We start from the raw sequence: 26,041 nt of genomic DNA, 5'->3' as shown, positions 1-26,041 counted from the left end.
TCTCTAAGAGGAGATAATTATCTTGGCAGCATTACTGAGTTATGGTCAGGTTGCTATATCTTTGTATCAGTGGGTTAATTGAAGACATATTTCTCACAATACCTTCTGTCCTGGTTGTCCTGCGAGGCCTATATGACCCTAAAGGGAATAGAAATTAAACTTTTAAAATTACTAGCTCTAGTGTTCGAAACATTTATAATGCACATTCCATATTGCTGAAAAGCAAAAAAAACTTACAGCAGCACCAGGTAGTCCAATGAAGCCAGGTCTGCCAGGATGACCGACTTCCCCTTTTCGACCTTGAGCACCCTGTCCAAAAAGCATGATGTAAATATTTCAAATATAAGTTCAAAATATACAGATTCATTTTCAAAGGAGTTATGCATATAAATATAACAAATTTTCATAGCAGTTTTCAAAAGCCATTTACCCACGTTAAGTACACTTAACATGGGTAAAACATATTGACAATTCAATGGCATATATTATAGCAATTTTGAAGAGCCTAGTTGCATCAGTAAAGTGCAGTAATACATATAAAACCCAGTTTTAAGCATGGATATTCTTTTGAAATCAGGCCCTCTTTTAATAATTGATAATTCTAATGATACACTAGCTGAATTTTAACCCTAATAGATACACTAATAATCTAACAATAAAGATTAGGGATGTGCAGAGCAAAAGTTTATGTCCATATGTCAATATGTCCAAAGGGGGTCCCATTTGCGGTCAATATGGACATAAAAAAAATTAAATGAGTTGGGTATATGTCCATATGTGCAAAAAAAAAAATTTAAACCCCCTCACCCTCCTTAATCCCCCCCCCAGACTTACCACAACTCCCTGGTGATCGAGCGAGGAGTGAGGATATGCATTGAAAGTGGGCCGAACGAGCCTTCTGGCGCGACAACGCCGGGAATCTCGTGACGTCGGCGCCACATGATTCCCGGCGAGTTCGCGCCGGAAGGCTCGTTCGGCCCAAAAAGAACTTTTGGCCAGCTTGGGGGGGCCTCCTGACCCCCCCAAGCTGGCCAAAAGTTCCTTTTGGGCCGAACGAGCCTTCCGGCGCGAACTCGCCGGGAATCACGTGACGCCGCGTCACTCGACGTGGCGCCGACGTCACATGCTTCTCGCCAAGGATTGCAGAAATGGCGTCCTCACTCCTCGCTCGATCACCAGGGAGTTGTGGTAAGTCTGGGGGGGGATTAAGGAGGATGAGGGGGTTTAAATTTTTATTTTGGCTCAACAATCGCGATTTCCAACATATCCAACATAGCTATGTTGGATATGTGGGAAATCCGATCGTTTATGTCACATCACTTTTTTAAGTTAAAAAAAAAATATGCGTAGCGTTTTACATATGCGGTCAATACGAATGCACACCCCTAATAAAGATATCCCACTCTTATTTTTGTTCTAGTCTTGATGAAATGCCTCCTTTAAACTTGCTTATCCGGATGCTTAAAATTTCTACGTTTTGGTTGGCTGCACTGTATCAATTTGTTATTTCACATTTCCATTTCAATGCATTGTTCTTATGTAAGGCATCCTGAGTAGGAAAAACTGAAACTAAACAAACAGGCAAATACATAACATAGTAGATGATAGCAGATAAAGATCATTTGGCCCATCCAGTCTGTTCATTTTTTCCAGTCTAAGCATCTATCTTAGGGGGTCATTTATCAAAATGCGCTAAGGCGTTTTTGCATGCGTTAAGGGCTGATCGCATGCGAAAAGCCCCGTTAACACATGTGATAAGCCCTTAACACGTGCGAAAATGCCTTTAACGCATGCGATAGCGCCATATCATATGGTGCGATGCAAATCCGAAAAAGAGGAGGAGTGGGCTCGGTTTACCAGTTTGCGAAGTCCTATCGCACGGACTTAACGCCAATTTTAGCTACACCTTTTTCAGTAGTGTTAAGCCGTGTGATAGCTTGCGTTACGGGGCGGTAAGGTGTTAGCGCATTTCACGATTTCTCCTCGAGGTACTAGGTGGGCCTCCCATAGGGATATAAATACCTATCTAGAGAGAGGGCATTATGGCTAAGTGCGCTCTCTCTCTCTCTCTCTCTCTCTCTCTCCATTAAATTGTATGCAGGAAATACAACAGGTTTGGCACATATCACAATTTGCGATAAACTGTCTATTAGCATAAAACACACCCCTTTTTCTATCGCATGCGATACTTATCGCATTTTGATAAATCCAGGCCTTAGCTTCCAGTCATGGAAACATGACTGCTTATAGAGTATTATCTAAGTCAGTTTTTATTGTCTTCCTCTTTGGTTCTCTACCATCCCGGGTAGATGAATACGAAAGATACCACATTTAATCCAACACCCAAAGTTTAGTAGCAAGCCTTGTAATTATCTAACCAGATACCAAAACAGGTGCGGCTGTTGTAACATCTGGCTGTCCTAGGTCTCCCTGACCTTGCCTGATTTTATCCACTCACCACCAACCTGCCAACATTCACCTGCTTTGTTTCTGGAGAGTTGTAGGCTGCTGGTTCCAACCTGGCTGTGGGCTGTGGTGTGAGCAGGCAGTCCTTCCTTTACCTGCCTCTTGCTTTTTCTTTATCACCTTCCTGCTTGCTGCTACTCTTGAGGGAATGAAGGCTGGGTTGCCTGCTCTGTTTCTACCAATGTACTCTATATCTATCCCAAACATGCTTGAATTCTATCACAGTTCTGGTATGCATCATCTCTGTTGGTGGGTCATTCTATAATAGGCTTTCTAGGTTAAGAAACCATTGAGATGATGAACACCACTTCTTATTTTTAGAATTCAGCACGGTATCTCTCACTTCATTTGTATACCTATTTATTTATTTATTTATAATATGTCTCATTTCCATACCCACACATATTTATTTATATATCATTTGCATACCTATTTACTTTATTAGGTATTTTCTAATATGTTGATAAATCCTAATAAACTAATTTGTAAATATAGGTTAGGGAGTCATTTACAAAGCATTTTTCCCATAGACACAGAATTGGAATAAACCTTTAGTAAATATGGCCATAATTCTCTAATCCATTAACATATCATCATGAAGTAAAGCAAGAATGTAGTTTTCAAAGGCATTTAACCTGGAAAAATGATTTGGCTGAAAACTACCATCCTCAAATGCAGCTAAAAGTATACTCAGATTCCGTAGTATGTGTACTTTCAGACACATTGGCCAATCAGACTCATCTGTTGACTGCTATTGTTGGGTGGGTGGTCTGGGTGAACTAGAGAGAGTTCAATGAACTGAAGACAGACTGGATGATCTGGTGGACATATCAACAAACTGGTGATTTCAATTACATGCACATTTTTTTAAATATACCTATTTTGCGTATAAATCTGGGTTTTACATACACAAGTTCTAATTTTTTTCACATGTAAATATTTACATTTATGTTTATAAAATAGGTAGAGAAAGTATATGCTTCCAATGCATTGCTAATATTCATGCATAATGAAACATAAGCACTTATGTAAGGAGGTGGACATATGCGGGTTTTATAATCTGAATGGTGCCACACTATTGAATATTATTTATTTATTTATTTTTAGATTTTTATATACCGGTGTTCCTGTATTAAAATACAGATCACATCGGTTTACATTGAAACATAAAAATTACGCCAAGAGGCGGTACATATAACAAGGTTATAGAACTTGGAAAACATGGAAAACAGGTTCGAAAAATAATATAGTTGGCTATCTTTAGCTGATAAGTTTATCTGGCTAACTTTAGGACTGCTCTACAGCGCAAACAGAGTTACCCAAATATGTTATCCAGAAATGCCCCCAGATCACCCCTATGTGATACAGCTAAATTTTAGCCAAATAATAAGATTTCCAGCTAGCCAGATAAATTCCCATAAGTTATCCAGCTAAATGCCACTGAATAAGGACTCTTATATGGCCCATCCAATCTTCCAATTATACTTACTGTTCTCCCTCTTGAACCCTCAGGGCCTGGTTCCCCTGGAAGCCCTTTTTCTCCCTTAAAGAAAAGGGAGAGGATGAAGGTAAGAAACAGGTTACACTCATGTATTATATTCCCTATGGGGTAGATTTTTAAAAAGTGCGCCTTCGCGTACTTTTGTTGGCGCACCAGGCGCAAACAAAGGTCCACTGGATTTTAGTAGATACGCGCGTAGCCGTGCATATCTGCTAAAATCCTGGATCGGCGCGCACAAGGCTGCTGATTTTGGGCAGCCGGCGCGCACCGAGCCGCGCAGCTTGTCTCCGTTCCCTCCAAGGCCGCTCCGAAATTGGAGCGGCCTCGGAGGGAACTCCCTTTCACCCTCCCCTCACCTTCCCCTCCCTTCCTCTACCTAACCCACCCCCCCGGCCCTATCTAAACCCCCCCCCCTACCTTTATCCTTGGATTTACGCCTCCTGGAGGGAGACGTAAATCCGCGCCCTCCAGAACCGCCCTCCAGAACCGCCCCCGGACCGCCCCGGCCCCAGGGTCCGCCCCCGAAACACCGCATCCCGCCCCCAAAATGCCGCACCGATCGGCCTCACCCCGACACACCCACGACACGCCCCCCTCGAAAAACCCCGGGACTTATGCGAGTCCCAGGGCTCTGCGCGCACCAGCAGGCCTATGGAAAATAGGCGCGCCGGCGCGCAAGGCCCTGCTCGCGTAAATCCGGGTGGATTTACGCGAGCAGGGCTTTTAAAATCCGCCCCTATGTCTACAGTGTGTAAATGATTAAATCTGAAGTTTGAAAACTACTTTTTTTACCTTCAGCCCTAAATATCCTTGATTGCCCTCCTGCCCTTGTGGTCCTTGGTAAGCCTAAACAAAATTTAAAAAATTCAAAAGAAAAAGAAAAATGAAAAATTTCTATTTAAATAGACTTGTACGAAACATTAGTTGCTTCTGTAATTCTGTCATCATACTTCAATACCAGGATCTCCATCTCTCCCAGGCAGTCCAGGGTCTCCAATTATTCCCTAATCCAAAAAGAGAGTTACATCGAGTGAGTATATGCAAAATGGAAATCTGTAAACAATAACTATTCATTAGAAATGCAAATACCAGCACATGCTTGCAGTACCTGATGACCCTCTGTACCTTGTCTCCCCTGAGGACCTGGCATACCCTAGAAAGGTCATGAAAGATGTTAGAAATAGAAAATAATATTTAAAAAAAGTACATAAAGTAGATAGCCCATTTTTTCTGGCTCAGATGTTTATAAATAAACAGTAGAATATTGATTGATATCATTTTGTATCCATACAATAATATATAACACCATGCTCAATTCATCCAAATAAAGAACTTAGGAAATATTGCAAGGGAGCCAGGAGGATGAAGGTGCCATACACAGAGACAGAAAAAGAGGAAAGAAAGGAAATTGATTTGTGGAAAATGATAAGAAGTTTTGACTTGACTATGTTAAGTTTAAGGTAGCAGTAGGATATTTAGACAAAGATGTCAGACAAGCAAGCTGAGATTTGGGACTGGATTTTTGTTGGAATTTCTGGTGTAGGGAAATAGGTCTGAGATAAAGCAGTTTAAAAGTGGTACTGAAAACTGTGAGAGATAGGGAAGAAGTGTAGAAAGAAAAGAGAAGAGAACCTAGGGCAAAGCCTTGAGTTACAATGACTGATAGCGGAATAGCAGTGGAGGAAGAACCACCAGAGGATATAGTACAAGTATGATAGGAGAGGTAAGATGAAAACCAGTGTAGGGATCCTGTTAGTACCCTACTAGAATGTACCATTTGGGTGGGGAGAGACATGGTGGTAATTTTGTTGGTTTACAGCTTTCCCATATGGAAGCTGATAATGGATGTGTCCCTCTGCCTTATATAGCCTGACCACCATTTTACCTTGTGAATCCTCTGTTTTTGCTTGGGAGGTAGCATGCCTTGCCTGTCCTCTTGTTTTCTTTTGTTTGAGTAGATGCCTTCATGAAGTCTTTTATCTAGATGACATTTTCTTTCCACCCTCCCAATCCACTCTGTTGTCTTCTATTAATTTATTTAAGTTTGGAGTACCCAGTAACTTGGGACTCAGTTAAGCTAATTTAATTTCTGCTCTAACATCTACTGTGAGAAGTTCCCTTCATGCAAGAGGAGTATATGATCATCAAGATCAATGAGAAGATTACTTTCAGCCATCCTGAGAAGAAGAAAGAGAAAGGGGGAAAGGAGAGAAGTTTGGCCCCATCCATGGTCCAAGAACATCCACTGAAGATCTGGAGAACAGGGGAAAAGGTATCACCCTGATACTAAAAATGAAAAGAGAAGATAGGAGATAAATGACTATGTGATATGAATTCCATCTTTAATATTTCACCTACATTGGGAGGGAAGCTATCAGCTTGCCCTGTATCCAATAAGAGAGAAGAAATCATAGTCATATAGAGATATTTTACTCAGAACGCTGAACCTGTGGCTGGAAGGTTCATGTCAAGGTTCGGCGTTCTGAGTAAAATATCTCTATATGACTATTGAGCATTGACAACTTTGAATCACAAGGAATTGCCCCCTGATGTAGGCTTCAAAACACAGCTCCATGTTGTGGATATGTTGTCAAGCAAAGTAAATTTTACCTGCAATATAAAAAAATATAAAAAAATATACACAAAACATTTAACCGGCCGACGATTATTGATAAGGCAAATGAAGGTCTGACTATACCGGAAGTGCCTATTATGACTGGCCACTTTGATGGTTTATGGGGTCCCTCAGGGTTCCTCCCTTTCCCCTACCCTCTTCAACATTTACCTCTTACCTCTATGTCATCTACTTACTAAACTAAACCTAACTCACTATCTCTACGCGGATGACATCCAGATACTCATCCCAATCTCAGAATCCTTACAAAAAACCTTGGCTCACTGGAACAATTGTTTGCAACAGATCAATCATCTTCTCTCCAGCCTTTGCCTCATTCTTAACAACAACAAAACTGAGATCCTAATCATCAATCAAGACATCAACATCAAACTTCTAAACCCAGCTGACCTACTCAACTCATCCACTCCCATATTAAATCACTCACCACATGTTCGAGATCTAGGTATCATGCTAGACAATCAGCTCAATTTTAAAAAATTCATAAGCACAACCACCAAAGACTGTTTTTATAAGTTACAAGTCTTAAAAAAATTGAAGCCTCTTCTTTATTTCAACGATTTTCGGATGGTCCTACAAGCCATTATTCTATCAAAAGTCGACTATTGCAATTCGCTTCTCTTTGGCCTTCCATATTCATCCATCAAACCCCTCCAAATGCTACAGAACTCTGCAGCCAGAATCCTTACCAATACAAATAAAAGAGATCACATCACCCCCATTCTCAAGCTCCTCCACTGGCTGCCTATAAAGCAAAGGATCCTATATAAAGTACTCACCGTAATTCATAAATCCATTCACAATATCTCTCCTCTTCAATTATGTAACCAACTACGCCCTCACTCCTCCTCTAGACCCATCAGAGGAGCATATAAAGGCACACTCTATGTACCTTCAACAAAATCCTCGCATCATAAACGTGCCATATCTACAGCAGGCCCCATTCAATGGAATGCGCTCCCACCAGACATTCGGCTTGAGTTCTGCCACTCTTCATTCAAAAAAAAACTTAAAACCTGGCTCTTTAGCCAAGCTTTTCCAGGACCATGATCATCATTTTTTCCCCTCCAACCAGCAAGAACATATCTTCTTCACAAACCCCCATTTTCCATACCACTACCTACTTCGGTATCTAATCTCTTGCTGCAGGACACTTGAGACTTTCTCACTTATACGTTATAATTTTTATGCTCAATAAGACCTGTCAACTTAATTGTTTAAGTCTTTTTTTTTTTTTTTTTTCTCCTTTATCTTTTGGTCATCAATGTTACAACGTTATTGTTAAATTTTGAACTTATGTACACTGTTCCAAGTTTCATAACCTTGTTCTATGTAATGCCTTTTGGCAATTTTCATGTTCTGTTTCAATGTAAACCGATGTGATCTTTATTTCATATAGGAACACCGGTATATAAAAATCTAAAAATAAATAAATAAATAAATTTATTATTAATATAGGACTTTTTTGTTATTGATAGCTTTAAGCTGGTCCTACATTTACCCTCATTGTGCAGAGTATAATATTTATAAACTACAGGAGATCACAGAAAGAGGAAGATAGGTAACAATATCTGGAAAAGCTAATAGATGATGGGAAAGAAGTTTGGAATGCAAAGATACAAATGGAAGAAAAAATAACAAAGATGGTAAACTGAAGGGACAAGGCCTCTTTTTAAATATGTTAGTGATAGAAGGAAGTGCAAAATTGGCAATGTGAGACTCAGAGGTGAAGGGGAGGAATATGTAGAGGCTAATAAGTTAAAACCCGAATTGCTTAACAACTATTTCTGTTTGGAGTTCATTGTAGAAGGGCTGGGATCACTACCACAAAAAAATGAAGAAAGGAGCGATGGAGAGAGATGGGGGTACATCTGAAGTTTTTAAGAGAACTTAGAGAAGTTCTGGCTGTGCCACTGGCTGAATGTTTCAATGCTTCTTTAGAGTTGGAAGTAGTTCCAGAGGACTGGAGACACTGGATGTGGTTCCTATTCATAAAAGCTGAAATAAAGAGAAGGCTGGGAACTACAAGCAAGTTAGTCTGACAACTGTGGTAAGCTAATTAATGAAATCGCTGATGAAACAGAGGATGGCACAGTTTCTGGAATCCAATGAATTCAAGATCCAAGGCTGAATGGCTCTACCAGAAATAGGTCTTGTCAGGTGAATCTGATGAATGTCTTTCATTGGGTGACTAACTGTTTGAATCACGGGAGAACATTGGATGCAGTGTACTTGGATTTCAGTAAGGCTTTTGAAAAGGTTCTACATTTGTGACTTAGAAATAAATTGAGCTCCCTTGATATGAGTTTCAAAGTGACTGACTGGCTGAGTGGGGGCAACAACAAAGGGTAGTGATAAATGGAGTTCATGCAGAGGAGAGGGAAATTACTAGTGGTATGCCACAGAGATTAGAAGGATTATTAGATTAGAGGAAATGTGGGGAAAAGATTATTAGATGAGGAATGTGGGAAAAAGAATCTGCAATCACAAATAAGCGTGGGCGTAGCTTGCTTGTTACGGCGGTTACTACCCCAAACAAATTAGCCTGATACTTCACTTTCAATGCATATCCAAGCAGATCTCTGCTTCAATGGCAGGGGGGAATGAAGAAAAGAGGATTCATATTCAATCAACCAACAAGGACTAACTTGTACAGGCTGGAAAAACAAATAAGCGTGGGAGTAGCTTGCTTGTTACGGCGGTTACAACCCTGAACCAATCAAGCCTGTTACTTCACTTTGAAGTGAACAGCTCACTGCTTCAATGGCAGGGGGGAATGAAGAAAAGAGGAATTATATTCAGACAGCAACCAACAAGGACTAAATTCCTCATTTGGAATATTGTATACAGTTCTGGAGACTACATCTTTAAAAGAATATAAACTAGTTGGAATCAGTCTAGATGCTGGCTACTAAAATGATCAATGGAATTCATTCTAAGCATTTCGGGATAGACTTAAAGATCTAAACATGTATGCCCTGCAGGAAAGGCAAGATAGGGAAGATATGATAGAGACATTTAAATACCTTCAAAGTTTCCATGCAGTGGAGATGGGCCTCTTTCAAAAGAATAGAGGTTCTAGAATGTCCCCCTAGAATGAGCAGTCATAAGATGAGAGTGAAAAGGGGTAGACTCAGGAGTAATCAAAGGAAATATTTCTTTACAGAGAAGGCAGTGGATGCATGGAATAGCCTCCCCAAAGGGATGTAGAGACAAGGACAATATTTGAAATCAAGAATGCATGGGAAAGACAGGATCTATGAGGCAGTTGTAGGAATCATAAAACTAAGAAGTTGGTGTGGATGGGCAGATTGGATAAACTGTAATGGTCTTTACCATCATGTTTCTATATTTCTATGAAAAAGAGGAGGGAGATGGGACATTAGTTTGTAGGGTATGTAGGGTCAGTGAACTGTTTTGAAGAGCAATGTGATCACATCATGTTGAAGGAAGAGGGGAGAGTCACAGTTGCACAGAATGTGATAGATGGAAGGGATGATTTCAGAGGAGAAAGAACTAAAAAAATGGGTGGGAATGAATTCAGAGAAACAAGTAATAATTTGGAGGAGGAGAGAAAATGGGCAGTTTACTCCTCTGTGATTTCAGAAAAGGAAGAAAGTGTGGCAAGGGCCAAAGGAAGGAGAGGTGAGTTAAGTAGGGGCAGAGAATTCATGATCAATCTTGTCAGTCTTCTCATGAAAGAAGTCAGTTATAGTCTGGGAAGAGAGTTAATAGCAGGTGGAATGGCAGGCAGAGGCAGTTTGAAGAGTCAAAGTGTGGCAAAGAGACGATGGAGGTTGGAGGCAAGAGTATTTGGCAAATGGACATAATAATCTTGCTGGGCAAGTGTAATAGTGTTAGGAATATGAACCCTTAGACCAAGGGGAGTTGGTGCAACTTGTCCCCACCATTGGCAGGCAGAGTAAATCGGAGTGGAGGCCCAGGACCAGCCTATGTTCCCCTTATGCTGAGCCCTCGGATGCCGGGGCTGGCTGGAAATAGGTACGGGCCTCCAGTGGATGGATCCAATGCGACAGGTGTAATAGGCCACGACAGGAAGAGCATATGGCGTGGTTCAGGCCAAGATCTAGGCAGGCAGCGATCAGACAGAATCGTGAGTCAGGCAGAGGTCTGGGCAGGTGGCAAACAAGCAGATTCAGGAAGCAAGCAGTGATCAAAGTCAATCTGAGGAGAAATCAGGAGCCAGTCTGAGGTCAAGAGCCAGGAATCCAAACTGAGGAGCAAGGAATGAAGAGGGTGGAAAAGACAAGACGCTGGAAACAGACGAAGGCAGGAATCAGAATGCAGGGAAACAGGAACCTGAGACAGGAACACTCTCCAGATAAGGAATCAGTAACAGGTAAACTGGCAATCCACTTCTCAAAGATGTGATGACCAGTTGCCAAGGCACTGGAGGGAGGAGGGAGGTGGCCTTATATAGGCCTCTTCCAATGATGTCATAAGAGGGTGCCACCGAACCATTCCCACCACTGGCCTTTTAAAAGTGGGGGAGATGGCCACGCGCACACCTAGGAAGGCAGAAGCCGAGACTGGGAGGAAGACAGCTCCTGTCCAAAATCCCCGAAAACATCCTGCCACATTGGGAAGAGAGAGGCAGAAGCGGCATAGCCCGTTGCCACACTCATCATAGGCCTCTATGTCAGGCCTTCCAGGAGCAGGGAGAGCGCAGCATTGTGAGACCATGTGGCCGGGCCCAACTAGAAGGTTGGCACACAATCCACCGAGCATAACAAATAGTAGACCAGAAGGAGGTGGGCATGAATTTTAATTTTACAAAATCAGCATGGAAGGAGGCTTCAGCCAGAGATTTTCTGTACAGTGGGTGCAGGAAGATAAGCAAATTGTGGGGGTGAGCCAAGTATTGGGTTTGGTATGCTTTACAGGCTGGGGAGGGATAGAGCAATAGTGACCAAAGCAGAGAAGAGTATAGTATTATAAGAAGAAACTGCTCATCAATGGACTCTGACAAGAATGTAGAAGAGGGGAGAGATAAAACAGTACAGGAGATATTGAAGGAGACAAGAGCCTTGATTTTCCTGAAGGTGTTGGTGGTCATTGGATGAGACTGCAAGAAAGGGTAGTTAGGTGTCAAAGTTATCAAATGATGGGAAGAAAAGAGGTAAAGAAGCCTGAGCAGGAGCAGTTGGAAAAAGAAACTAGATCAAGTCAGTAGTCATGCTAATGAGTGGGAACAATAGAGCTTACTTTGAAATTGAATGAAGAGATTAAAACAAAGTATTTTGGGGCAAAAAAGGAGAGTCATCAGCATGAAGGTTAAAGTCCACAAACGTATGGGAAGAAGAAGATGGTTCCTGGAAGAAGAAAAGACAGGAACCAAATTCGGCAAAGAAGGAGGATAGCTGGGGTACTTATGAGTAGGACAATAAATGATATCACCTAGAGTGAAAGTGGGGTGGAAAAACAAATGGAGTGGGACTCAAAAAAGTGAGCTTAAGGTGGAAGAAGGGGATGAAACTTGCAAGAAGAGGAGAGTAGCAACTGAGCACTGCTGTCACAACCTATCAAACATGACTGTGGTGATAGTGTTGGGAGAAATGGTACTCTCCACTACAGAGAACAGTAATAGAAGCAAAGTCCTCATGGGAAAGCCAAGTCTTGGTCAAATCAAAAAGATAGAGGGCATGAGAGATAAAGAAGTCATGAATGTAGGCATGCTTACTGGAAATGGAGCAGGCATGCCACAGGGAACATGAGAAAGGGAGATAAAAGGCAGAAAGGAAAGAGATAGGGATACAATTGGAGGAGTGACAGCTTGAAGTCCTGGTCCTCCAAGGACTAGGTTTTATGTATCCAGATGAATGGAGAAGGAGGAGGAGATTACTGAGAGAAGCAGAGGGACAAGCATAAGATGGTCTCAGGGAGAGCAAGGAAGGCTGGATAAGAGTTAGAACATTTTGAAGCTCAAGAGCATTAGGGAAGAAAACTAAATGGCTGGGGAACTGGAACATGTTTACAGGGACTTTGATACTTGCAATGGTGACACGGAAGAAGAGCAGTAGAACCATAGGAAGTAAGGTGGCCTGCAGTAGTCATCTGGCATCTATTGAGAAGTGCTGCCTTTATGGCCTATTCGATGCCCAAATTCTTTTGGATTATGGTGACATATGGTTTCTAAATTGTTTTGTTCCATATTATAGTATTGTAATTATGTATAGGTAAATACAAGAAATATTGAGTTATTTTGTTTTCCTGGTATTTCTCATTTTGATTCTCTAACATTATCTGTAGGAATATAGGAATGAACTGTAATTCCCACAGGCCTGGAGACAAGCTAGTCTGATTCCAAGCTTTCTTAAAACAGTATATCTTTATTATAGCTTCACACATGCACAACAATAGACTCTCTTCCCTTCAGAACAGTATACTCTCTTTACTTAAAGTTCAGTACTGCTTCCCTCAGTACTCACAATACTTCATCTCAGCTCAGTCCTGGAGACCTGGGCCTGGTCTAATTATCCCCACCTGGATCTCAGCTCTTATTCCCCAGTCTCTGGTTGCACTCTCTGAGCCCTACCTGCCCCACAGAATCCTGCCCATAGAGCATGCTCTACTTAAGGAATTTAAGATGGACCAGGCATCTAGCCTGGTCCTGCATAGGTAAATAGGGGAACACAAGGGGCACTATCTCACAAGAGGTTATTCACTAGCATTATGAAGGAACAGTAGTTATCTGTTCTTTACTTCAGGGTCTAATGTCATAATACTAACATTTAGCATTTTCCTAGACATTCAGTTTCTCATGATGCTATTACATGTCGATCTCTACCTCTTGATCTATACTCACATGAATGCATTAAATGACTTGATGCAGCCAATGCCCATATTAAACTATTTAAACTAAAGTTTAATGAAGATTTAACCTTCTTCTGTAGTAATTATTTTTCTTTTCCTGGCTGAAATTCTTTCTGGCCATGAGTGTATACTAGATTTATACCCAGAATAGGTAAAATAAATGAATAAGTATTTATGTATACAATAATAAAAAGAAAAAAAAACTGTTTTCCTACTGGAATTCCTTTTAAACCTGGTGGTCTGGGATAGCCTGGATCTCCCACAAGGCCCTGCAATTAAACACAGAGATATTTTTTTAATCCACAATTAAAAAATAAAGCATCAGGACCAAACTATGATTTATAGAGTAATCCTGTTATCTAACACAAATTGTAATAAAAGATCCCTATTAGCATAAAAAAGCACATTTGTAAGTTTTGCTTTTTTAAGTTTGGTAAACAATATTTTCAACAAATCAAAAAGGCAGCAATGGGATCAATTTTGGCCCCATCTGTAGCATGCATTAATGTCTCTTTGAGGAAAAATATATCTGTAAGTCATCATTTTGGTCATACATAAAATTTTAGAAGCATTTTATTAATGATATATTTTTTACTCACTGATCATTAAAAGCTTTCTATTTATAGATTAATACATTGTATTCTAATTTACAATTTACTATTCAAAGTAATGAGTAGACTATTTCTTTTTTGGACATTTTTATTTACAGAGTTGCAAATAGAGATATGCATTGTTTTTTGTGTTCGTGTCATTCTTCATTTTTCGGCCGCCATGGAAAATATCGGGTTTTTTCGGTTCGGGTCTTTTTTTTCGCGAAAAATCGATTTTCAGTTAGTGTACGCTAACTTCCCGTTAGTGCACGCTAACTGCCATTAGTGCGCGCTAACTCCCCGTTAGTGCACACTAACAAAAACCGTTAGATTTTGTTAGTTTTTGTTAGTTTTTGTTAGTGCCCACTAACAGGAGTTAGCACGCACTGACTCCCGTTAGTGCGCACTAATCGAAAAAATGAATTTTTGCAAAAAAAATGGGAAAATCCCGATCTTTTTTGGGCTCCCTGAAACATGCCGAATTGGACAATTTTGTTGAAATTTTCCAATTCAGCAAAATCGAATGCACATCTCTAGTTGCAAATGAGTTATGTACCACTGTCTACATTAAGCCCACAGACATATATATACTTCTTCAATTTTCTAGCCACCATTCGACTTCTGAATGAAAACATTCCGACTGGACAATTTTTAAGATTATGGTGATTGTGTACATCAACAGAGGAATATAGAAATCAAGCATTACATATGGGAGAGAGATTTCAACAGAGAGGCTATCTAAATACATTAGGCAATTTTACAAGTGTGCTTTGTATGCTAATAGGGATCTTTTATTACAGACTATGGAGAAATCTTCATTAACAAGAATGGTATGAATCTCCCTTTTGTGACTAGCGTGTGTTTTGTTAAACAAGCAGCTTTTTGTCATTGGAACATTTTATCCATATATGAAGTTTTTAAAGATTGCCCAATGTTTGCATTTAAGAAGGGAAGAAATATAAGGGACCAGTTAATTTAGTCAGTCCTTCCCTCTCTGTTTCTGACTGAACAGCATAATGAAATTGGTGATTTTCAGTATGTCTCATGTTCTGTATGTGATCATTGCCTGGTCAAATAAGGCTTTATTTATTCCAGATTATACATAAGTTTTTAGGTCATTTCGACTGCACTACTCCATCTGTTATTTATGTGATTGTATGTCTGTGCAACAAAATATACATCGGTCAGAATAAGAATCAGATTAGAACTCAAAAGCTGTATACAGAATAAGAAAATGAAAGTACCACTTCTAATATATTGGATTAATATACACCATACCCCTGATCATTTGAAATTTTTTGTTATACAGCAAGTCACTTTACTTCAGAAGGTGATGCTTCTTTAAATTTGCCTCATCAGGAGCAGTACTTTATTTTCCGATGGACCCAGAAAACAAATTGGAAGATGATCCAGTTGGCTGTGTAGCAGTAAAGAATGCGAAGATCGGTGTATAAAAAAGTCCTTTATTAGAAATGGCCCGACTCTGGCCGAGTTTCGCACTTTGGTCGAGAGCTGCCTCAGGGGTAATGCATGTTAGTGGTAGGATTTTCCGAATACACTTTGCAGTCTCTTTTGTGCTCTGTACTTTGGAGACAGAACTGAGCAATACAGTTTACCCATCCTGAGTTGGACAACACAACTACATGGTTCAGTTTACACTTGCCCGCGCTGCCTCGGCATCCCCCGGCACAGGCTGCAGTGCCGGGGGACTCGGGACCGCCATCCCAGCCTGCCCCCGAACCGTCACCACGCCCCTAGTTCCACCCCGGACCGCCCCCTGACCCCAGACACACCCCCGGACATTCCCCCTCTCGCCCCTTTTACGAAGCCCCGGGACTTACACGCGTCCCGGGGCTTTGCACGCGCCGGTGGCCTAGGCAAAATAGGCGTGCCGGCGAGCGAGTGCCCTGCGCACGTAAATCCGGCATGATTTACGCGCGCAGGGCTTTTAAAATCTAGCCCATATTAGTCAACTTTTTATACCACTGTAAGAGGGGCCATTCTGAACTCGGGGTTAAGGTTTTAGGGGTGGCTTAGGTTTTGGGGGGCAGTTTTACATGCAGAGCCAGAGGTACGAACAGCACAGTAAACATAAAAAGATGAGATTTGTACAATGTACTCTCGACCTAGCTTGATGCACTCTACCTAGCTTCTATCGAGCTAGGTCAAGAGTACAATGTACAAATCTGATCATTGTGTACCTATCATCAGTCCAAATCACATAAAATCTCCGGTGATGTCTGTGCTGTTCGTACCTCTGACTGTGCATGTAAAACTGCCCCCCAAAACCTAGGCCACCACCAAAATCTCACCCTGAGTTACTAGTTGCCCCTCTAACAGTGGTATAAATAGTTTCCTTATATAACAGCCTTATAAAGAATCTCTCTTGCTCTCTCTCTCGCTGTCTCTCACCTGCTTGGGCAATTGTATTCCTGTATATTAGTGCAGAAATGACAGCCATAATTCTAAGGAACTTTCTGTGTCTTTACTCCTCTACCATTTGCTCTTTCAGATAAATTTAGCTGTGAAGTGAAACAGTGTTTCATACAATCCTCTACCTAAACTTAGGGAGCCCAATTTTATATGCTTAGGGCTAGACTGCATATAAAAAGTGCATGTGGATTTCAACCATAATTTTCAAAGTGGACTTGTGTTCGTAAATTAGCAGATATGTGTGACCCCGTTGTGCAGCACACACAAGCACATTTATGCCTGCATGGGAGAAAGTGTAAATGTTCACATGTACCTTTACGAGCATGTGTCTGATTTTAGAAAGCACACTTACCAATGGTTTCTCTGCCCTAACTCAGCCCCTGGGAATTCCTCTTTCAAGTGCACATAAAAGTACGAGTAACATAGCTTCTATGCATGCTTTTCCACATATAACCAGGGGTAATTTTCAAAAGACCTAGATTCATGAGTAAAATGGTGCTTTTAAAAATGATTTTAAAAATCACTCTTTAATGTACCAGAGATATCATGAGCAGCACCTGTTAAAATATGATTCATTGCCTGGATTAGACAGAGGAAAAGGGAATAAATTGTGTAGAAAAAGTGTACAAAATATTTTTAGATAATTACTCAATTAACTTTACCCTAATTCCTTCAGGGCCTTGTGGACCATCATCTCCTGAAAAGCCATCATCACCCTAAAAGTGCAGAAATAAGGAAAAAAAAAATAAAAGGATGAGGGTTTTTTTTAGGGCAGAGATTTTCTATGTATCAGAAAACAAGGTTAAAAATACAGGACCTATGCAAACAACAAATCAGAGATGTACAAATAAATGATTAAGTAAGTGATCCAAGGAAAGCATTTCTCCCCACTTTGAAAATTCCCGGTTTGTGCTGGCATGCGCGTGGTGTCATTTTCTGCATGAGCATTTATGTACATATTTACCAAAACTGAAAGTATGAGTGTAAATGCTTACCCCCCCCCCCCCCCAATTCTGTCCCCTAGAATACCTCCTGTGAGTGCAGGGAAAACCATGCATGAAATCGTGTTTCATATGTGTGCTTTTCCATGCACAACCCACCAGTTCTTTTTCAGAAGGAGATTTACATGCATACATAATTTTGAAAACTATCTCCTTATATGTGCACTACTGTATTTCGTAATGTATGTCGAAGGTGAAATAATCTTTAATGTGAACCATCTTATGGTTACAAAGGTCTAATCAACTTTATTCATGCATTTTTAAATTGCATTACATCTATTTGTGCAATTTTAATGGTCACTTTTTTTTTTTTTTTACGAGGAATAATTATATAAAAACATGAAAATGTCATCAAAGATGCATATTTATCACATATAAATCCTCCTGGCAGCAATGCCAAGCGGAAGAACCTGGCTTTATTTACTGGTTCAGGCCTTTTGTTCCCTGGATTGGTTGGGGCTGAAGATGCTGGGGAGGCATGCAGGGTTCCGGAAGGAGTCCTGGTGCTGCACCTCCCCACCCCCACTCCACCACCAACCAAGGGCTGTCGCTGGGAGGGAATATATAATAGGAAAAAAAATCCTTGAGTAGTTGCAAATGAAAACTCTTAGCTCCAGATGCCAGCTCTGGTTCCAACTGAGCTGGAAACTGAAAGGTACAGGAGAAAACTCCTGAGTCAAACACAATTTTTCAAAGCTAAAGATTATTATATAAGATTGTTTTACTTAAATTTCCTCAATTGCCAATGTATTTTTCAGCTTTTATTTATTCTCAGCTAATATATTTGAATTGTAGACAACTTGCAGTGTTAAGGGAATAAAGGAGGAAACATTCTCTTGCCACATTGATTTATACCAGTATTTAGGAGACCCATCTAACCAGGGCAGCCTATATTATTATATAGTTCCATTGCTCTATGGACTGTGTATAATTGATTAATTATGGGATAGATATTCAAAGGCAGCCAGCTAAGCAACTGAGCCGGATATAGCTTATCCGGCTAAGTTACAAGGACATTCAGCGGCATAGCTATGCCACTTTATATTCATGTACAAAACGCTACTTATCCAGGTAAGTGTATTCCAGTTAAGTCTAGACATGCTCAATAGCAGGTCTAGACTTAGCAGGTTAACTTATCCGGCTAAGACTCAATATCGTTACTTAGCCGGATAAGTTATCCATCTAAGTAGCATAGCCCCGATCCACCCACCAGATAGCTAGATAAGTGACTTATCAATAGGTCCAATATATATACGAATACCAGATTTTCTGGGTTTGTGTGGATGCAATGTTAGACTTTCTTCCTCTTATGTCAGACTTACAGTTGAAATGTTTAAAGAAGAAACATATAGTTTTGCAGAAAACATTTTTTTTCTCAGAAAAAGTAACATGTGATCTAAACTTTGAAGCAAGAAGAATTGGCTTTCCAATGGTTGCTAGTCACCTGACAATATGATTTAAGAACATTAAAGCCAGTATCAAGGAGTAGACGGTGAAAACTAATCCTGCAAGATGAGAAGTGACCACTATGAGGCTTCCTCGCCTGCTGATAACAGAGAAGGCGGTCACTGTGGGCCCTCCAGCTGACAAGAAAAGAGCTTGGTACAAATCAAGACATGACAGCATCACTGTGGGTCCACTCCCCACTGATTGCTGACAATAGAAAAGCATGCAGTTCAGGCTCTTCTATCCCTACCAGATGACATAACAAAAAAAGATCAGTGCAACTCAGTTCCAGTCAACCACTTAAACAGAGACAGTAGGAGCTCCATGCTGACCAAAAATGTAAGTGGGATCTGCCAGTGCTGCATGGCTACCAGACAACCAGGAGTGAAGCACCAGCTGGACTGCTACTGATAAGAGGGTGGAGATGCAACTCCTCTGTATGTGGTTTCGACTGGTGAGCAGCCATTGGGTTAAGAGGTAAAGAAGGTTAATGAAGGAAGAATATAGATAATTTTAGTGGTAACAAAGAAATACAATTTAAAGAAATGAAGTGTGAGTGACCGAGACAAGGAGGCCTTGGATGGAGGAAGAAGGGTGAGAGATAGAGAGGTTGATGGAGTCCTGGGAGATTTCAGAAGTAGAGGAAGATAGAGAAGTTAGAAAAGGTGGTGAAGGGGCACCAACGGCAGACAGAGACATGGGGAGGCACAATAATCTTTTCTGCAAATTTTTATGGGTTTTCACTTGTAACCTTCTGTTAAGCACTACAAGTTGAAATATGACTTAATTTCAAACAAATAAAATCACATTTTTGGTGCAGATGTGTTTCTGCATTAAAGGTGAATTTTAAAAGCCGGGCGCACGCCAAAATCGGGAGCTGGGTGCACATCTACAACACATGCACATATCCACCCAATTTTATGAGCCGCCCACATGCACGCACAAGTACCGATGCGTGAATATTTAACAACGTGGAAAAAAAGGGATGGGATGTGGGCGGGGAATTAGCATTCTGGGGCAGGACAAAGAGGTCTGTACACAAGTAGCTACACATCTGGGTGCAGGTATATCTCAGCACAAAGTTACTTCTGCTATGAAGGAGGTGTACATCTTCATAAAACTATTTCCAGGCATCTATGAAGTGTTTGAGGGGTCTGGGTTAATTGGGGGGAGTGCAGGCTAAAGAACCAGTGGAGTTTGGGGGACCCAACTCTAGAATGGGCAAACTGGTGAAAGTGGTCATGGGCTGGATGTGCGTCAGTTATAAAATATTCTCACTTGCGTGTTCCATGCAATATTCTCACTTGCGTAGGCATGCAAGTTTAAATTTAGGGGCACACACATGCGTACCGGGGCTATTTTATTACATGTGCACATATGTGTGCGCAGGATGTAAAACTGCCACGTATCTGGCCATGCGCCCACATACACATGTGTAAATGCGCATGCCTGAAAGTTATCATCCCTGTAAAAGTACTAGGGGGCCTATGTACTAAACATTTTCTCCTATTTAGGGGCAGATTTTCAAAAGTTTACGCACGCCGGGCCTATTTTCAAAAGGCCCGGCAACGCGCGTAAAGCCCTGGGAAGCGTGTAAGTCCCAAGGCTTGCAAAAAAGGAGGGGAGGGAGCGGGGTGGGATCAGAGGCTCCCGGCACAGCGGCCCATTTGCCGCTGTGCCGGGAATCGCACGCCGGCAGTCGGCCGGCGCACACAACTTACTTCAGCCCCAGGGCTGAAGTAAGTTTTACAACAAATGTAAAAACAAGAAAAAGGTAGGGGGAAAGGGCGGGGGAGGTAGGGGAAGGGAAAGGAAGGTGGGGTGGGGGGTAGGAGCGGCCTGGGAGGGAACAGGGGAAGGCAGCGCGGCTCGGCACGGGCTCACCGTACACAAGGTGCACAATTGTGCACCCCCTTGTGCGCGCCAACCCCCGATTTTATAACATGCATGCGCCTGTGTGCATGTTGTAAAATTGGGCGTACATGTGCGCGTGACGGGTAGCGCGCGCACATGTACGCCCGCGCGCAGGTCTTAAAATCTCGCCCTGTTTATGGGAAAAATGCTTAAAGGTAAATTTTAAAAGCCCGGCATGAGCATCAATTAGGGGATGTGCGTAGATGTCAGAATTACATGCACTGACCGTATTTTAAAAAGCACCCAGATACGCATGTAAATGCCGCAGCACGCACATCCAAAAATTTCCAAAAAGAGGTGAGTTGATAAAGCAAGGAGGAAGGCGATCTAGGAAAGCCATGTGGGCAACAAGAAAGATAGACGCCAAATAATGTCCATTGAACTTCTTTATTAGGAGACTGGATAAACAAATACTGAACCGCCCGACTCAGATCGAGTTTCGCCCCCTCAGGGGCTGCCTCAGGGGCTGTTGGAGAAGTGTCTTATGTACATCTAGGGGTTTTCATGCATAAATAATTTGTTCAAAAATGCTGCACGTCAGAGTGGTATGGCTCCCGTATCTCAAATTTTGCACGGAGCGTAATTATGCCAGTGATTTCAATGCGCTGCGAACCCCGCCGTAGCTGCTAACACTGAGCACGGAGCGTAATTATGCCAGTGATTTCAATGCGCTGTGAACCCCGCCGTAGCTGCTAACACTGAGAGCTGTAATCTCGACAATGTAACACCCGGCGCGCTTGTCTCCTTCTGAACGAATCAGGAGACAAGCGCGCCGGGTGTTACATTGTCGAGATTACAGCTCTCAGTGTTAGCAGCTACGGCGGGGTTCGCAGCGCATTGAAATCACTGGCATAATTACTCTCCATGCAAAATTTGAGATACGGGAGCCATACCATTCTGACGTGCAGCATTTTTGAACAAATTATTTATGCATGAAAACTCCTACATGTACATAAGACACTTCTCCAACAGCCCCTGAGGCAGCCCCTGAGGGGGTGAAACTCGATTTGAGTCGGGCGGTTCAGTATTTGTTTATCAAGTCTCCTAATAAATAAGTTCAATGGACATTATTTGGCGTCTATCTTTCTTGTTGCCCAAAAAGAGGTGAGGCATGGACGTTGTCCGGGCAGAATGTGGATGTTTTGGAGCCTGGTCAAGAGATGCATGTGTAAATACTTAAGTGCCTCGGCGCATGCAGAGGTTTCTTGCTGTGTTACTTTACTTCTGCTATGGAACGCGTGTAACTCGTAAAATAAAAGGATCGAGCCATTTCTAAAGGGTTTAAACAGTCTGGGGTAACTGGAGGAGTGTAGGCTATCAAACCAGCGGAGTTTGGAGGACTTATTAACTGGGCAAAATGGTGGATGAACTGGTAAACTGGGAATGTTGTGGACGCACGCCCCTTTTTAAAATCCACTAACTTACACAGTAGAAGCAGGATTTTCACATCCATGTAAAATTTGGCGCACATGCACGCAGTCAAGCTATTTTATAACTTGCACGCATATACGCATGCAGGTTAGAAAATAGCTGCGGCCTTGGGCATCGGTCGGCGCATACGTACAAATGTGCGCCCTCACTCCAGTTTGAAAGTTACCATCCCTGTATACAGCTACTACTACAAATAGGGCTCTGTCTCCTGTGAATTCCTCCTGTACTGAGTCTTTGTATATTCATTTTAAAACTTCGAATTCTCCCTATCCAGAATGTGCTCTATTTTGACCAATAATCAGTACACCAAATCTTTTTTAATATTATTAATAAGTTCTGGAAAATTAACTTTATATATGCTATATATGCAAGGTTTTCTCCCATTTTTTTGTCCTTTGGTAAAATGCTTAGTAAATGGGCCTTAAATCCCTTGCTAAGTGATCTATGTAATAAGCATTTTTTCCAAAGACACAAAATGTGAAAAATCCTTTTGCTCATTAGTCCTTAAATTAATTCATAGATATTTAATAAACAGAGGAGTCAAAATGAAATGGAAAATTGGATTGGATGATTTTAACTTCTAACCTCTTCTAACAATAAGAAGTGCATTTTCAAAAGATGTGCTTGTAAAAAAGCATACGTGCACATACAAAAGTGGATACATGAGTATAATTTTTTTTCAAATCTGCAAAATCCGTGGATACATTGGAGTCCACAAGTAAATGTGCTTGTGTAAAAAAGGGATATGTTGGGGTGTTCAATTCAATCAAGTCCATAGGGCTCCATAATATTTAGACGAAATATTCATCATTGCTCTAATTAATGTAGCTGTTTATCTCGATCTCCTCCTCTGATGTTATTGTTCACTCAGTTACTGTTCAATTGAGATAAATAGCTACATTGATTAGAGCACAGGTGGCAAACTCCAGTCCCCGAGGGCCACAAACAGGCCAGGTTTTCAGGATAACCACAATGAATATACATGAGATAGATCTGCATGCTCTGCCTCCAATGTATGCAAAACTATCTCATGCATATTCATTATGGGGCGGGCCATCCATTGCTCCTTCCATGTGACAGGGGCCGATCAATGGCACGGTAGCCCCTGTCACATGGTAAGGGCAAAGGGCCACCGGCGCCATTTTGTTTACTGGCTGCCGATGGCCCAAGAGTGGGAGATCGCTCCCGGGACTACCGCTGACCACCACGGATCATAGGAAAGTTTTGGGGAGGTCCGCAGGGTGGGGGGGGTGTAAATAACTAAATTCTAAGGGTTGGGTGTTTTTTTGTTTTTTTTTAATAAAGGTGCCCCTCCCCCCGCACTAACCCGAACAATGAACTTTCCCCAAGGTTCAGGGAAAATCCGTCTCGGGCTTTGGGTCCTCTGACCCATGCCGAATTGGAATATTTCTTTGAAATATTCCAATTCTTTGAAATATTCCAATTCAGCAAAAACGATTGCACATCTCTAATGGTTATCCTGAAAACCTGGCCTGTTTGTGGCCCTCAAGGACTGGAGTTCACCACCCCTGGATTAGAGCAATGATGGATATTTCGTCTAAAATCTATGGAGCCCTATGGATTTAATTCAATGATTAAATGGAATTCCTTTTATCCAATTAGTTAACATTTTTCAGGGTACGTCTTGTGACTTAAATATAAGGTGCATGCACCAGCGTTTTTCGACTTTGACTTTGAATCGTGAATGAGAGTGTCGCTCTGTCTGCAAGCATTTAGATTAGACTGAAACGTGAGTAAGAGACTGAGAAAATTGGTGTGGTTTTATATTTTATCTATAATAATAATAATTGCACTGTTATTCAGCAACTATGCCGCTGAATATCCATGGTCAAGGCATCACTTAGCAGGATAAGATATAGGGGCGGATTTTAAGAGCCCTGCTCGCCTAAATCCGCCCAAATCCGGGCGGATTTAGGCGAGCAGGGCCCTGCGCACCGGTGAGCCTATTTTACATGGGCTCACCGGCACACGCAGACCCCGGGACTCGCGTAAGTCCCGGGGTTCTCCGAGAGGGGCGTGTCGGGGGCGGGCCCGAACCGCGCGGCGTTTAGGGGGCATGCCGGGAGCGTTTCGGGGGCGGACCCGGAGGTGTGGTTACGGCCCGGGGCGGCCCGGGGGCGTGGCCGCGCCCTCTGGACCCGCCCCCAGGTCGCGTCCCGGCGCGCAGGAGGCCCGCTGACGCGCGGGGATTTACGCCTCCCAGAGGGAGGCGTAAATCCCCCGACAAAGGTAAGGGGGGGCTTAGACAGGGCCGAGTGGGTGGGTTAGGTAGGGGAAGGGAGGGGAAGGTGAGGGGAGGGCAAAAGGAAGTTCCCTCCGAGGCCGCTCCGATTTCGGAGCGGCCTTGGAGGGAACGGGGGTAGGCTGCGCGGCTCGGCGCGCGCCGGCTATACAGAATTGATAGCCTTGCGCGCGCCGATCCAGGATTTTAGTGGATACGCGCGGCTCCGCGCGTATCTACTAAAATCCAGCGTACTTTTGCTTGCGCCTGATGCGCCAGCAAAAGTAGGCCTATTCGCATAGTTTGAAAATCTACCCCATAGTGTATTTGAATTTTCAAAAGACATTTGACAAAGTCAAATCATGAGAAGCTTTTAGGAAAACTAAAAGGTCATGGGATTGGAGGCGATGACCTTTTGTGGATTACAAGCTGATTAAAATACAGGAAACAGAGTAAGATTAAATGGTCAATTTCCACAGTGGAAAAAGGTGAACAGTGGAGTACCTCAGGGATCTATACCTGGACCAGTGCTTTTCAATATATTTATAAATTGTCTGGAAAGGGAAACAACAAGTGAGGTAATCAAATTTGCAGATGATACAAAATTAATCAGAGTAGTTAAATTACAAGTGGATTGTCATAAATTGCAGGAGAACCTTGCGAGACTGGAAGATTGGGCATCCAAATGGCAGATGAAATTTAATGTGGACAAGTGCAAGGTGATGCATATAGGGAAAAATAACCCTTGTAAGTTCACAATGTTAGGTTCTATATTAGGAGCTACCACCCAGGAAAAAGATCTAGGCATCATAGTGGATAATACATTGAAATTGTCAGCTCAGTGTGCTGCAGCAGTCAAAAAGCAAACAGAATTTTAGGAATTATTAGAAAGAGAATGCTGAATAAAACAAAAAAATGTCTTAATGCCTCTGTATCACTCCATGGTGAGACTGCACCTTGAGTACTGTGTACATTTCTCTCAAAAAGATATAGTTGCACTGGAGAAGGACAGAGAAGGGTGACCAAAATGATAAAGGGAATGGAATGGTTCCTCTATGAGGAAAGTTTAAAGATGTTAGGATGTTCAGCTTGCAGAAGAGTCAACTGAGGGAGGATATGATATGATAGAGATCTATAAAATCATGAGCGGTCTAGACGGGTAAATATGAATCGGTTATTTACTATTTCAGATAATAAAAGTACTAGGGGGCACTAATCAGAGAAAATACATTTTTTACTCAATGCACAATTAAGCTCTGGAATTTTTTGCCAGAGGATGTGGATAGAGCAGTTAGTATGGCTGGTTTTAAAAAGGTTTGGCTAAGTTTTTGGAGAAGTCCATTAACTGTTAATAAGCAAGTTGACTTAGGAAATAGCCACTGCTAATACTAGCATTAGCAGCATGTGATCTACTTAATATTTTGAGTGCTTGCCAGGTACTTGTAATCTGGATTTATGCTCTTATGTTCTTACTTAAAACTGGGTTTTATGCGTGTAAATGCGCTTTATGGGGTAGATTTTAAAAAGCATTTACTCGAGCAAAACTGG

At 41.9% G+C, this 26,041-nt stretch overlaps 1 protein-coding gene across 1 annotated transcript in view; it reads right to left on the bottom strand.

The window, feature by feature from the left end:
• Positions 1-26,041, bottom strand: part of LOC115088608 (collagen alpha-1(IX) chain-like) — a 104,744-nt gene that overhangs the window by 38,638 nt on the left and 40,065 nt on the right. Inside the window, exons 12-19 of the mRNA XM_029596868.1 lie at positions 17,122-17,175; positions 13,652-13,705; positions 5,076-5,120; positions 4,918-4,971; positions 4,760-4,813; positions 3,956-4,009; positions 238-309; positions 103-138 (exon numbers count right to left, since the gene is read on the bottom strand). Coding sequence (XP_029452728.1) covers positions 103-138; positions 238-309; positions 3,956-4,009; positions 4,760-4,813; positions 4,918-4,971; positions 5,076-5,120; positions 13,652-13,705; positions 17,122-17,175 — 423 coding nt within the window. The remainder of the gene's footprint in view (positions 1-102; positions 139-237; positions 310-3,955; positions 4,010-4,759; positions 4,814-4,917; positions 4,972-5,075; positions 5,121-13,651; positions 13,706-17,121; positions 17,176-26,041) is intronic.

The sequence above is a fragment of the Rhinatrema bivittatum genome, chromosome 3 (genome assembly GCF_901001135.1).
Source record: "Rhinatrema bivittatum chromosome 3, aRhiBiv1.1, whole genome shotgun sequence".
Lineage (NCBI taxonomy): Eukaryota > Metazoa > Chordata > Amphibia > Gymnophiona > Rhinatrematidae > Rhinatrema > Rhinatrema bivittatum.
Note: the sequence above shows the minus strand (reverse complement) of the source record. Positions and strands in the feature narration are given on the sequence as shown.